Raw genomic sequence first — 14291 nt, forward strand, 5'->3', positions numbered from 1 at the left:
GCATACAAATGTGTCAACTTCATTTGCTGTAGCAACCAAATTGCTGAACACTGAATGTGTGTGATTGCAAATGTAACAAATAAGCAGATCTAAGTTTCTTTGCATAGTTGTATGACAGCATTTCATAGGCCTTTTGACTTTATGTAATCAAGATGACATGACTGCTCGTTTTCCAAAAATAGTATCTCTTGACATAATTTCCTTTGTTTGAACTGGTTTTCCAAGCCTTGCCTTGGGCTGACATTCTTACATGAATTTTACATTTTATATTTCTTACATATTTTAATTCTAGCATGAGAACAGAAGGTGTTCGTGTTTCAAGAGTTAGGTTTACCATCATAGCCCTTCTATGTGTTAGTTATGATGGAGAAATTTAAAACTTGCGTCTAAATCACCTGAAAGCAATGTGATCCCTACTCATGGATATCAAAGTGTAGCACAGATACAAGGATCATCATTTAGGAGGATGAATATTATGAGGACAGGTTATCACGTTTATTAAAAATAAATACATGTTTTAAAAACAAACAAAAAATAACCTTTTTTATTCTCAATACAGGCAGCAGTACAGCAGTGTCAGCCTTAAGAACTTCTTGCCTTTTGGGCTGTGCAGTGATGCAGGATAATCCTGACTGCCTTGTTCAAGCTCAAGCCATCTCTTGCCTTCAGCAGCTTCACATGTTTGCTCCTCGACACGTCAACTTGTCTAACCTTGTAAGCTGCCTCTGTGTAAGTATATATTTACTAGTTTATATCCATGTATTTTAAAATTTGTTCATATTTTTCACAAACACTTAAAAAATGCAGAAATTTCTTTAAGCAGAGAAACTGATCATTGTGTAGGCATGAGGTGTTTCATGTTCTCCTACAGGCAAGTATTCTGTATATCTTAATTTTTTTTCCTCAGTTTCTTCTTCCCCTTTACAAGATGAGCACGTTCTGTAGAAATCTTGGCCTTCTGAACTACTTGCAAGTACATTCTCCTGTTCTTATTAAGGCCAGTTGTCTGGCTGGATATACTGTTCATTAGAACTTTTTGCTGGATTTGTACCAGCTGGTTTATGTTGGCCAGTTTTTTCCCTCTGCTACTTTTTATGCCTTGCTTGAAGGATTGATTTTAAAAATTGTGTGTACTAATTACTGTTAGTTGTTTTGTTTAATTTTGTTGTTTCAGGATGCTGAAAAATTGTTTTTTTCTGTGTTTTGTAATTTCTGTAGCAATAATGGTTCAGTGTACTGACATCTTGGCAGTCAGTATAAAAATTTCTAACACACAAGTTCTGGTCAAATCAAGTCTTTGGAAGAAATAAACAAAACTATTTGACAAGAGGTCGGGGAGTTTATTTGTTGGGTGGGGTTTGTTTTGTTCTGTTTTCTCTCTGTCTTTGAATAGCCGCTCTTCTTAAGTATTTAGTTCTATTTTAAAAAAATAGTTTTCTGGTAGCTATTAGCCTTGGTGGATTTGGGGCGCTGGGTGGGGTGTGGGGGCGTTGGTTGGAGGTTTTTGAGGGGTTTGTTTTGTTTTAATACCATTTTCTCTCACTGTCAATCAGAAAGAAGCAAGAGTCCACAGATAGTAAAGTGTGATTTTTGTTTTAATGTGGATTTTGTTTTAATCTCATCTATTTCAACGCAGTTCTTACTGACATCTTCCATTAGGTAGCACTTGTGTATCACTACTAAACATATAGACTTAGATTTTTGTTTATTCTAAACATACAGGTTTAGATTCCTTACATTTTTTTTATTTGACTAGAAACATGATTGTGGGAGCTAGGAAAAACTGAAGAATGTTTTTCTGCCCCACACTGTGAAACACATGAATATGCTAGTTGCAGAAGAGCTGCAACTAATCTGAAGTGTTGTTTTAACATTCACTAACAATTATTTTCTGTTTGTTGGGTATAACATAGTTTTTCTTACATTGATAAAATCACAACAAAACATGTCAGTCAGTCTATTGCTTGGAGGGTGTGGTAGCTTTTGGGAGCATTTTTAAGTCCATGTACAGTCTGCTTCAATCTCTCTACTAATACCAAATACCTACTAATATAGAGGGTATCATACAAAGTTGTCTTGTCTATATCATATTACTGATTTGTATTGTTTTTACAAGTTGTCTCAAAGTACTTCATACAGAGGTTTGTGAACTTCATAACACTAAATTAGTCAATTAAGAAGCAGGGGTCATGGCTTGAGTTTCTGTGTTCGTGAATCTGAGTGTGTTCCCCTCTATCCCAGAAATGACTGTAGGCTTCCTGGAGAGGAGTCCACCGAAGTCAGCAGCCTCGCATGCATGACCTTTTCTTCTTGAACTTGTACAATTAAGGCCAATATTGCTGGCACTGACAATTCAGTAATATCAGTATATCTCTGAAGAGTGTCATAAACAAGGTTTTTTGAGTGTGTGCTTTGCAGGTCTGTGAGAAGATAATTGCACAAGAAGAATTCTGCATTTGTAAAACTCACCATCCATTCAAGTAGTTTCCATCCACTAAATTACCATCTCATTAGGGAAGTGGAATAAGTTATTGGATCTGAAATCTGCACCTCAGTGTGCTGTGTTTACTTGCCAGGTGACCCTCAGCTAGGTATTCTTCATGAGTTTAAATGTCTGCAATTTGGAGAAGAAAGTGTGACGGTCCTCCTTTGCATTGCATTTTGAAATCTTCAGGGGAAGTAGTGTGCAAAAGCTAGGCCCTAGATCATGTGGATATTCACCATTGCTTTCTTTCTTTAGGGAAGAAAAACAGGAGAGGCAAAGAATCTGCAGTGAGATGGGTGATCTTTTCCCCCTCCATCCATAGAAACATGAATTTTCACTTAAAAAATCTTGAAAACCAATATGCAATATTTTTTTTAAACTTTTTTTAGTAACATTTGAACCAACACCCCTTTCCACCCTCTTTGCCCAAGGATTCTGTTACATGTCTGTGCTTTTGGACTTGCCTTTTTAAAGTCCTCATTCTCCTGCCATCCCCCCACTTCTTCACCTTGTCTTTTATCTCCCTCCGCTTTCTCATAACCGTCCCTGTCCTCCCTCTTCTCCCTCTTAATTTCTTTTTTCCATCATCAGGCATGCTAACACAATTTCTTGCGCAGGCAGCTGCAAGCTGCCTCCTCCACCTGTCAAGCCCCTACAGCATGAGATGGTTCAGGTCTCCAGTGTATTTAAACAGTTCAGGGTGTAACTGTGCTAGCACTAGTGAAACATGACTTAGGCAATGGACACACTGCTTCACGGGGTCATATTTTGTGGGTTTTTTCTTTTGTTTGTTTTATATTGTGTACATGTGCTTGTCATTATCTAGCTTCCCTTCTTCAGCTTCTGAGAGTGTTCCCTGTTTGTCAATTGGATCTTTCATGGGGTTTCTAACAATAATGCATACTTGTCCTGCTGTTTGAATTCTTGGCTGCAGCAGAATAGAAGTTTACAGGTGTATTCTGTACAGAATACCAAATACAGCAGAGTATGCTTTTAATCATGTCTAAAATTAGCTCTAAAACTAACTTAGGTGAGTACAGACTTCTAAAGAGCTTATCTATGTAAGTTTATGGTGTAGTATTCCTCAACACAGTGAATGCCAGTTTTCAGTTCTAACATATTAACAATAAGATCAACATTGAAACACAATGGCTATACACTGTTAATAACTATGCTGTCCTTGGTATTATATATAGTTATATATAATTATGTTTTCTTGGTCTTGTTTAAGTATTAATTTTAGTGGCAGTTGGATTGGGATTTAAGTGTGTTCAACATGGTAAATAAGAGAAATGAACTAAGCAAATTAGGCTTTTGGCATGTTTGAGATAAGATTCTGAATTTTGTTATATGCCGAGCTTACATGTTACAGTCTCCATTTGTGGCTGATATCACTGTGATATCTATTTTTGGTTTTGTCATGACTGGTTGTCATTTGTTTTTGTGCAGGAAATCTTGTTGGATAATTCTGTGTTGGTAGGTCCCTGTGCCTTGTTAATCCTAAACCTTTGCAGTTTGCGGTGGTGTTTTTATTTCATCTTTTATCTTTCTTTTTAACCATTTTAATGTAATTTCTTTTAGCATGTCAAGTGATATTTTATTGTCATCCTAACTAGAGCCTTCCTAACTTTCTGCAGATGGCAGGAATACATTTCATTTATGTGCTTAGTGAGGGATACTTTTGTTTTTAATGTGTTAAGTACAGAAATGGAACTGGCTTTACATTTAAGTTTTAATGTGATGCTTGCATTTTGTGTCTGTCATTTAGTCCTGTCTCCTGCTTAGAATGTGGGGGAATGAGAGAGATAAAAATGTGCATCTTGCGTTATTTTGGTTGCCTCAGTTGTGCCCTCTGTTTTTTCCCTGTTAAAAATGAGCACGGAATTTATGCATGTCCAACTTGAAGTAGAATGTGTAGCTTGCTTGCATAAATATTTAATTAAAAGTCACACTTGTTTCTGAAGTTGCAATTAAAGTACCTTGCAGACATACCTATTGAGTCAGGTTCCTTTCTTTATAGAAGAATTATGCAGACAGTGTATCTTTTTGTGTATAATTATGTAATTCTGAGTATTGTAGATTCGTATGCATGCATAGAAATTCTGAAGATGAAGCTTAGTTTTGTTAATCTAACAAAGCTAAAATTCTGTATTGCTTATTCTTTTTGTCCTGAAGTTGCTTTCTTTAAGCATATGTTAACTAATATATATTAGTCATTTTGACTAACATATATATTGGCTTATTGCTGACAAATGAGCAGCACAGCTTAATGCAAGATTTTCCTGCAGGAGACACTCAGCTCTATCTATTTCAAGGATGGTAACAGCCAAGGGTGCACAACTGCTTCCTTGTAGAGAGCAATTTTTTTTATGATAACCTAAGTTTAATTTAGAAGAAGATGCATAAATACTGGTGCAGCCATCTTGCCTGACCACACAGCTAGTTTATCATGTCTTTAGGATTCCCTTCAGGATTGTCTTAAAATTGAAAGAAGCAAATAAGAGTCAGAAAGCTCCACTCTAACAAAAAACCCTTGACCCCCTTGTCTTGGGGACTTTTTAAAGTATTTTTTCCTGTTCCAGTAATAGTGAATCTATTATCATGTATTTTCCAGTAAAATAACCCACACACTGGTCTGTTGGTGTTAAAATATGATGATACTATGAACTTTTTTTTGCTAGAGACTGCTCAGGAGAGCTGACCTGTCTCAGTGTCATACATTCACCAGTAATTCTCACCCTTTCTCCCAGCTTCTCTAAAACATAATTTAATGTAAACTGAGTATATTTTTTTCCAGTGAAACTGGAGCAGTGTTCTTTGCCCTTATTGCATTCCTTTCATGCATGGAGTTCTGTTTTACTAAGGCCTGATTGACTCTCTCACCCTTGGTTTCACTGACATTTCTCTAGTTACATCTGATGATGACCTGTTCTGAATTTTCAAGCCCACTGTATGTATATACCCAGTAGTCAAAGAGTTAGTTACCATGATTCACCTGGCATTGAAGTTAATGGCAGTTTTTGTACAATATTGGTTGAGAGGTGGATTCAGCATCAAACCAATATTGTAAGTTGCCTTTGGAGAGAAAATGCTAAACTGATGTGTTTTGTAAAATTGATTACTGGACTGGCAAAACTTCTCATTTGGGGATTAAAAAAAAAAAGGCTGAGCACAAAGAGCATCAATTACATGTTTACTGACTTAACAGATTTGCTATAGCTGCAAGTGTTCAGAAAGTACCAGCCTTACTGAGATATCACAGAGGTTTGTTAGCCATCTTACTGTATCTTCTTGCATGTTTCAGATGAATCTCTGTAGCTCATACTTATTACTGAGACGTGCAGTGGTAGCTTGCTTACGTCAGCTTGTGCAAAGAGAGGCTGCTGAAGTATCTGAATATGCTGTTGCACTAGTGAAAGAGAGCAAAGAAGATTTTACTTCAGGTAATGTATTGAAATTTTGAGATCAAAGAGCTTGGCATATTGACAGTGAATTTTAAGCACACTTTGCTAAGAGTGTGAAAACTTTGCTATGTTCTTGAAATCTTAAAACTCAAAAATTTTCTACCTCACTTGTCTCTATAGTACCAAATTATGATAAAATGAGGAAATGCAAGGGGAGTTCCAGGGTAATCAAAGCCCATCTAGCCAGTAGCTGTTGTAGTAACTTTGTGCTAAAATGACTGAGTGATCACTAGTTCATCCTCATGTGCCTTTCTGTGAGTGAGTGATGTTAAAAACTTCTTTCACTTCAGCTTTCAATTCAAGCTCATTTTGAAATTTTCATAAGAAATCGACTGTACGCATTTTTAAAAACTGCTGATATTCAAAATTTGTAATACTGGTCAAATAAAAATTGGTTATATTAATTTAACAAATTATTTCCATGTGTTTGGTTTTATGCCTTTTTGGAGAATAGTTTTAACTTCCATTTCAAGCTAAAATATTGTTTTAGGATTACAGTATGAAGTAAGGTAAGTGAAATATTTTTTTCAGGAGCTAGATGCTGTGGTGATGGTAATGCTGTGAAATTCAGAGTAGGATTTTTATTTTTTTGATGGGGTAACTTTCTTCCTGTTGTTACTAGGTTTCTATAAAAGCTCAACATTTGTTTTGTATTCATAAGTTAGCTGCAGTGTTAAAGTGAAAAACAAAATGGTTTCAAAAATATTTCAGGGCTAGTAATTACTTGTTCACAATATACACTATGTGCAACCTTTAATCTGGTTTCTGTTGTCATTAATGCAGCTTTGTTATGTGCAGTACTCAGCTCACAGACTTTATTCTTAGCAGATGTGAACATCAGAGAAATAGGCCTGGAGGGGGCATTGCTGGGTTTGCTGGACAAAGAGTTGGACCCAAGATTGTGCCAAGATATCAAAGAGACCCTGACTCATATGCTTACTTCAATGGCAGTTGAGAAGCTCTCCTTTTGGCTGAAGCTTTGTAAAGATGTCCTTGCTGCCTCTGCTGGTAAGTCTTAAAACACTGTAGTTGAGAACACAATCAGAATAAGGCCTGCAGCAGTACACTGTGTCACTGAGGGAAAGTGTTAAAGTTTCTTGAATTTTTGTCATGTATGGAATGTGTAATCGTCATTCATATTGCAAGATTGGATCCATTAACTTAGTTCCTTCAGAGGAATATGTCTTTCTCTCTTCTACTTGTCCTCTCACCATTGAACAAGTTCTTGTAAGCATCTTAGGATGTCTTGCTTGTTGATTTAATTCCTGATCTTAATTCATTTCCATAGCAGAAATGGAAATACAAAATAGGTTTGAGCTTGTGAGTCCTGTACAATTACCTACGAGAAAAGTACTCTGACCAATTCTTCTGTTAGTGATAGAACTGATGGAAGCCTGTCATATCATAATGGAAGTCTTGAGCACACAAAATCAATTACTGTGCTGAATAGTGGTGGGGGTAATGGGAATTCTTTTAACCTGCAGTGCAGGAGGAAAACTTCATGCATTTAGGTTTTTTGATTTTGTACACAGTGCTAGCTTCTAATACATCACACTAATTTTAAAAGGGATTTTTTTTTTGTTTTGCTTCTTTCACTGCAGTTCATAATTTACTTTCATGGTATTGATCTTGTCTCCCAGCAAGTAATCTCAACCAAATGTTAACAGTTTCATTATATTTGAATTCTAGCATTTACTTTAAGATACCAAGATTGAAGGGAGTCACCAAGAATTTGAGGTTAGAGACAGACTTCAAAGAGATTTCTTTCAGTAGGTTTCAGTTATAGCAAAAAAGAATATGTTTGTATTTTTCCCTTTTGTGTCCTAAATACAGATTTCAATACAGTAGCATCAATAGATACCACTCAAGAAGAAGAAACTGCCAAAGGGGATGATGTATCTGTATTAACATCTGACAGTGATGACAGGTTCCATCCTTTCCGAAATCCACGATGGTCCACCAGAGTTTTTGCTGCGGAGTGTGTTTGTAAAATTATAAGCCAGTGTGAAAATGCAGGCAGTGCACATTTTGATATAACTTTGGCTCAGGAAAGGAAACAGCGTGATTCAAGAGGTATGTGTTAAGCGCTGGAAGAATTTAATAGAATGCAAAGTATGCTTAAAATAAGTATTAGCTCTTTGCATGTTAATGATATTATCACAAATTCGTTGTTTTTAATCAATAAAGCCTTTAATTACTCTGTTTGTAAGCCTGTATTCTTTAAGGTGTAAAGAAATTTTTATTTGCTAAAATAATGGCATCTTACTGCAGCATTTACACTCAGTTTCCTGGTTATAGCACCATGGTGTATGTGTAGGAAGGCTTTGTTTCTGTATAAGCACTGGCAGTCACAAGTGATAGCTGGCACCAGCCTACAACATCACAGTTTGGTGTCTGGGAGTATGACTTTAAAAAATGCCACTTTTTTTCTTTCCATAATTTACATAATCACCAGTAGAAATACAATGCCATTTTTCAGTACCTCTCTGTGTTTATCTGGAGGTCTTTTCCTCAACACTTTTTTAGAAGGTCTCATACGTGAAGGTATTTATGCTTTCTTCTAAGTACTTTTTTTCTACATTTAAATGGAAGGCAGACTTGATCAGCTAACATAAGATAGCCAAGTAAAATTTATCTATGTGTAAGCTGCCTGAAGTGAATTCTTGATACATATTAAGGTAAAATGTAAAATATGCATTTTGAAAATGTTTGGAACAGTCTTATAAAACACATTATGTCTGAATTTAAATTTAATACAACTGTTTTCTTTTTTTAATTTCTGTTTTCAGATGACTTTTTGGTATTGCATTTAGCTGACTTGGTCCGTATGGCTTTTATGGCTGCCACAGATCACAGTGATCAACTTCGTCTTTCTGGGCTTCAAATGTTGCAAATTATTGTTCGCAAGTTTGCAGCTGTTCCAGAACCAGAGTTTCCAGGTCATGTAATCCTGGAGCAGTACCAAGCCAATGTAAGCACCGTTGATAATAACTTAGAAAAGTTTAGCATGACCATCAGTTACTTAAAGAAATTTGCATTTGCAGGGTTTAGGTATGGAGCTGGATTTCTGTTACTTTGTTACTGAAGTATTGTTAATTTGTTTGGACTTAACTTCATTGGAAATGATCTTTTCAGTTGGCATATAATCCAGAGTTTCTCAAGTTTCAGCATTTTCCCCTCTTGACTACAACAAAACCAAAATACATCATTGGTGGGGTTATTTTTGGAAAGCACTGATTTCAGAGTGTGAAAGTATTGCAAGAAGTATTATGAATAACTATAGTTTTAAATTCTATTTAACTATAATTTCTAAACTCTTAGAAATAAGTAGCCTTTGCACAGCAGCCATCACATTTGGAGATCTTGGCCAGTAAACAAGCTAGAAAAGTGTGGATTGTACTCATAAGGTCAATTTCAGTTTAAGTCTTGGTTTAGATTTAGAGAAAAGATGTCCTAGACATGTAGCATTCCATACCACACTTGTGTTAAATATGACAGACAGCTGTGTTAAGCCTCATAAAGCTTCAATTTTTAGCAGGCACTGAATAGGTCAGATCACTTTCTTATAGAATTGGAGAGACACTGAAGACATCCTGACCTACTTTGATTTTGCCATTATAATTCTATTTTTTGGCACTCCTTTGTGGGAAGGAAGTGTCTTGGTCTAAAACTATCAAGAGGAAAAAATAAACCATCTGTCCTTGCTGTCCAAAGCCATCAAGCAGGTCACAAGTAAAGCTAATAATTTTCTTTTTAAGCTTTTCTACCTTTAAAGCATTCCTGCTAATACAGACCTCATCAGCTGTTTAAGAGAAGTCAGGGAGATGGGAAACTGTTAATCAAATCTACATTGTCTGGGGTTTTTTTTTCCTTAAAAACATCATAATAATCCAGAAAAAGATGGATATAAATTTTCTGGACTTAAGTAATGACTTGGTAACATATTGTTCAGAAGTTCCATAAATGAAGTCTCAGCTTTAGAGGGTCTTGAGAAATTGTCATTAATTGCCATTGAAAACAAATCCTTTCACTTATTTCGCAAACATTTATTGTAGTACTTGCTCATTGGGATGAAAGTGTTGTACATGAAACTTAAATATGAATTTTCACATACATGGTAAAGCAACTAGGGAATCTTTTATTAACCTTCTGTGAAATGATTTTCAACAGTGAGAGTAGGTAAAACCTCTGCAGCCCGGTAACTTTATGTTTGTGTATTCTTTATTAGGTAAACAAGGTTTGTCCTCTCCCCTTTTTTCACTTTCCAGAGTTGACCAGCTTCAGTTGGTTGTTTTCTTAAATCTGTATTTTTTTTCTGAGTAAGAAAATGTTACTAGCCAGATGTCTTGCAAGTCATTCACGGTTCAGAACATTGCTTTTTTTTGTGGGCTCCTGGTCAAGTCAGGCATTCAGGAAGGAAGATATTACTGTTTCTGTTTTAGACTGTGCACAAAAATAAAAGTCAGCCCTGAAGACTCCCTCAAAGAGAACAATGTCTTCAGTGTAAGCAAAACAATAAAAATGACTGAAACTGTTTCTCTGCTCTTTAATCTCACTGAAACAGGCTGTGAAAAAATTACGTATGAACTATACTTTATAATGGAAAACTTTAACAAAGTCTGATTATGAAAAGTAAGTCTTAAGTCAATTGTTCTCTATATATTAAATGTTGTATAACTTCTCTTTAGGTTGGAGCAGCACTTAGGCCTGCCTTTGCTCCCGAAACTCCTCCTGATGTCACAGCAAAAGCATGTCAGGCAAGTGTTGAAAGTCAGAAGTCTCTTAGGTAATAGACCCCCTGAAATTACATTTTTGCTTGATAAGCAACACAAAAAAAAGAAAGTAAATCCTCTAACTTTAAATCCTCCATTCACAAAAAGTAATGTCACTTATGTTACCTCTAAAGTGACAATAATCTTTGAGTTGTCACAAGATAGTCTTTTGAGAAACTTTGTTGCAGTTGATATTGTCGACATTTTTTGTGACACCCCACTAATGTTTTGGCTTTCACTATTAAAGTATACTAAACTGAGATGTCATTCAACATTTTGTTGTTATTGTCTGAGAGTAACTGTATCTGGCTTTCATAATTTTACAGTGTTGTTTTTTTCTTGTTCCTCATTGTTTCTGTTTCACAACACTAGGTATGCAGTGCCTGGATAGCAAGTGGTGTAGTAAGTGACCTTAATGACCTTCGAAGGGTTCACCAGTTGCTTGTGTCCTCTTTGCTCAAAGTGCAGGCTGGAAAAGAAGCACAAAATGAACAATATAATGAAAGCACCTCAACTATGGAAGTACTAGCTGTCCTTAAGGCTTGGGCAGAGGTTAGTACAACTGCTCTGCAATGTTAGTCTTTTATCGGGTAGGTGAGTTAGAACATTTCAGACAGAATTTTGAGGAATTTCTAACTTGCTTCTTAAAATAGAAGGTACTGATACTTTGCTGTGCTACCTCTGAAGTATGTGAACTTTGTAAACTTGACAAAAGCACTGCTAATTAAACAGGTTTTACTATAATAAGAATAATATTACAATAATAATGTATCATACTTAAAAATATTAATTCCATAATATATTTGAATAGTTCAATATTGATTTGAAATTGTTGTTGGAATGGTTGATGGAAAGTATGATGATGGTCCACTCAATGTACTGTTTTAAATAGGTATAACTTTTCTCGTTGCCTATTGACATTTCATATCTTGGAAATATATCTTTTAAATTAATATTGTCAGTTCAGTACTGCTTTAGTTAAAATAAATCCAGCCCCTGTGAATGCTTTTTTTAATATGTGTAAATGCAAGGTTAAATATTTAAAAGTCAAAAGTGTGAACCATGTACACCTCCAAAAGATGTGTATTAGAATCTAGTGATAATGGCCTTGGATGCTGATGGCTGACAACCAGCTAAAGATGAACATGTTATGAAGGTGGATGGTATTTTAGTGTAAAACTAGGAAGATACTTTGGTGGAGAAAGTAGGCAGTAGGTAGTTTTTGTGTAAACATTTGTAGAAAAATATATCAATGTTTCATGTGCATATTTGATAACAGATATTGACAAAATAGCAAAGCCCTTGGAGACAAGCTAGCAGGTGGGAATAAAAATCTTGAAAACATGCTTTCATTGAGAGATTTAAATAGATTTGTCCATTTAATCTATTCAGAGAAAGATAAAGTACTGGGATCAATTTAAAATCATTACATGAAAAAAAGGTTTTTAATAGCATGTAACAACCTTTCACTGGTCAGAAGTCAGGATAAAATTCAGACTAGATGTGAGACTCAATTGTCAGAAGTGAAGATCTGTAGATTGTTCTAGCCTGCTATTAAGATCACTAGAATTCTTCAAAGGAAACTCTCTAGAGTTTCCTATAAGCTTTTTTTGAGCTGTAATTTACAAATGTTTCACTTAAGCCCTAGGCAGTTCCTTCTCCGTTAGAATCCTGCCTATTTCTTCTTTACAGAAATTGAAGGAATTCCCCCATCCTGTTGCTGCAGGGAGGTGTGAGACAAGGCCTTGGTGTGTGTTTAGTTACTTGTCTGGGACAACCCACTACAGCTAGCAAAGATGAAAAAGATGCAGAAATCATAATTGCAGGGGACTAGTATTCAACAAAGCTGACTTGAGATCCATTGAATCTAAGTGTGTCCTTTATAGTTGAGAAGAGCTTCCCTCCCGGGGCATTTTGGAGAGACTACAGAGAGCTGTTTGTCTGAAACTTTCTCAATTCTATCATTTTGATAACCAGAGAGGTATCTTGGGGAATTACCACTGAAATTAATCTATAGATGGTAACACCCAAAGTTTGCAAAGTATGCAAGATTGTACTCTTCATTCTTTACTGCTAACATGAAGTAACACACAATTTTGAGAAGTCAGTTTCAAGTGCCATGTAGCATTTCAGTTAAAAAAAAAAAAAGTTAGGAATGGCTGAACTGTTGTTTCTGAATCATTATTATAGGTATATTGTTTGATAGTTCTTCCTTTTTGTGGCTATAACAGGGTTTGATGGCTGGAAGCAGAAACTGGACAAATAATATATTAATTTTTAAGAGCAGGGTACTTAATTGCAGGTAGCAATTTTAGTAGTTTTCCCCTTTTTGGGGATTTTTGCATCATGATTAGCTGGGAAAATGATTCAGAATGTTTAGAGAAAAAGTGCTTGTTCACACATGCTTACTGGACTTGAAGCAGAAATAGATTCAAGGAAATTTCATGTCTGTTCAACAGGCAGTCATGCTAGTGATCACAGTAATTTTCCAAGTGTTAATATTTGTAACTCTCTATCCAAATATATCAACAGGTTTACATAGTTGCAGTTGAAAAGCAGAAAAATCACAGTGATACACACAAGCACAGTTTAAAAATTGTAAACTCCTCTGAAGAAAGCTATAGAGATGTAACATTTTCAGCTGGTGGTCTTCTGGACTTGGTACAGACAGATCTTGGAACGCTGAGCAAACTCTGGCTTGCTGCACTTCAGGATTTTGCTCTTTTAAATTTGCCTCCAGAATATGCATCACAACTACCTGCTGAAGGTAAAAAAGCAAATTAGTTATATTTTTCTAAGTCCCTTGTAAGCAGACTGACTTGTGTTAAGATCATAGTAAGATTAAATGGTATAGAGAATGAGCCAGACCTCTGATCTTTAAATAGGTCTTATGGACCTATTTAAAGATCAGGACTGCTTTTGAAAACAGAGGTTTCATGGATGTGAAGAGTGGTTTGGTATTCTTATTTGTTGGCTATTTTTATGGTTGAAAGAAGAAATAAGTAATCTATTGCATTCTGTCCAAATAAATCTAAATTAAGTGCCCTCATTGGCCTGAATTTTAATACCAAACATTAAAAAAAAGTCATACATAAAACACAATCCCATTTTAAGAATGAGAAAATAAAGAAGTTGAAAATAAATTACACCCTGAAAACTAATTTCTTTTCTTGTAGGTGGTACATTTTATACAGCAGAGACAATTGAAAATGCCAGACCTCATTACTACAACTCCTGGGCACTGATACTTTATGCTACAGCTTTATGGCTCACTAGCACAGGTTTCATTGTTGTTGATCCAGATGAAGGAGTTACAAATCTCTCCAGACCTGTTACCCCAACTACCATGTGTCAAGATTCTTCTACCAGACCCTTGGTGAAATCTCCTGAGGATGTGAATACTGACAGATTTCATCTTATCTTGGGTTAGTGAGTGAGTGCATTGTCTGCCTAGATGCTGTAACTCAAAATGTAGATAAAACTGTTAGCAAATAATTTTTAATTATCCAAATCTAACTGCATCATTCAATATTGCATCTTTTGGAAAAGCATGCAGTCAGAAAAATTTTA

The 14291-nt window shown here is 35.6% G+C and overlaps 1 protein-coding gene across 8 annotated transcripts in view; it reads left to right on the top strand.

The window, feature by feature from the left end:
• Positions 1 to 14291, top strand: part of HEATR5A (HEAT repeat containing 5A) — a 64124-nt gene that overhangs the window by 38542 nt on the left and 11291 nt on the right. For 6 of the 8 annotated variants that reach the window (XR_010364486.1, XM_064424019.1, XM_064424021.1 and 3 more), the window contains 10 exons: positions 560 to 729; positions 3935 to 3961; positions 5790 to 5928; positions 6778 to 6957; positions 7783 to 8022; positions 8739 to 8920; positions 10638 to 10706; positions 11094 to 11273; positions 13254 to 13488; positions 13898 to 14146. Coding sequence is in view for 7 of the 8 variants with exons in the window: in XM_064424019.1 (XP_064280089.1) it covers positions 560 to 729; positions 3935 to 3961; positions 5790 to 5928; positions 6778 to 6957; positions 7783 to 8022; positions 8739 to 8920; positions 10638 to 10706; positions 11094 to 11273; positions 13254 to 13488; positions 13898 to 14146 (1671 nt within the window). In the remaining variant the exon portion in view is untranslated. The remainder of the gene's footprint in view (positions 1 to 559; positions 730 to 3934; positions 3962 to 5789; positions 5929 to 6777; positions 6958 to 7782; positions 8023 to 8738; positions 8921 to 10637; positions 10707 to 11093; positions 11274 to 13253; positions 13489 to 13897; positions 14147 to 14291) is intronic. The other 2 variants (XM_064424025.1, XM_064424022.1) reach the window with 1 other exon arrangement.

This window comes from Passer domesticus, chromosome 6 (assembly GCF_036417665.1).
Source record: "Passer domesticus isolate bPasDom1 chromosome 6, bPasDom1.hap1, whole genome shotgun sequence".
Classification (NCBI taxonomy): Eukaryota; Metazoa; Chordata; class Aves; order Passeriformes; family Passeridae; genus Passer; species Passer domesticus.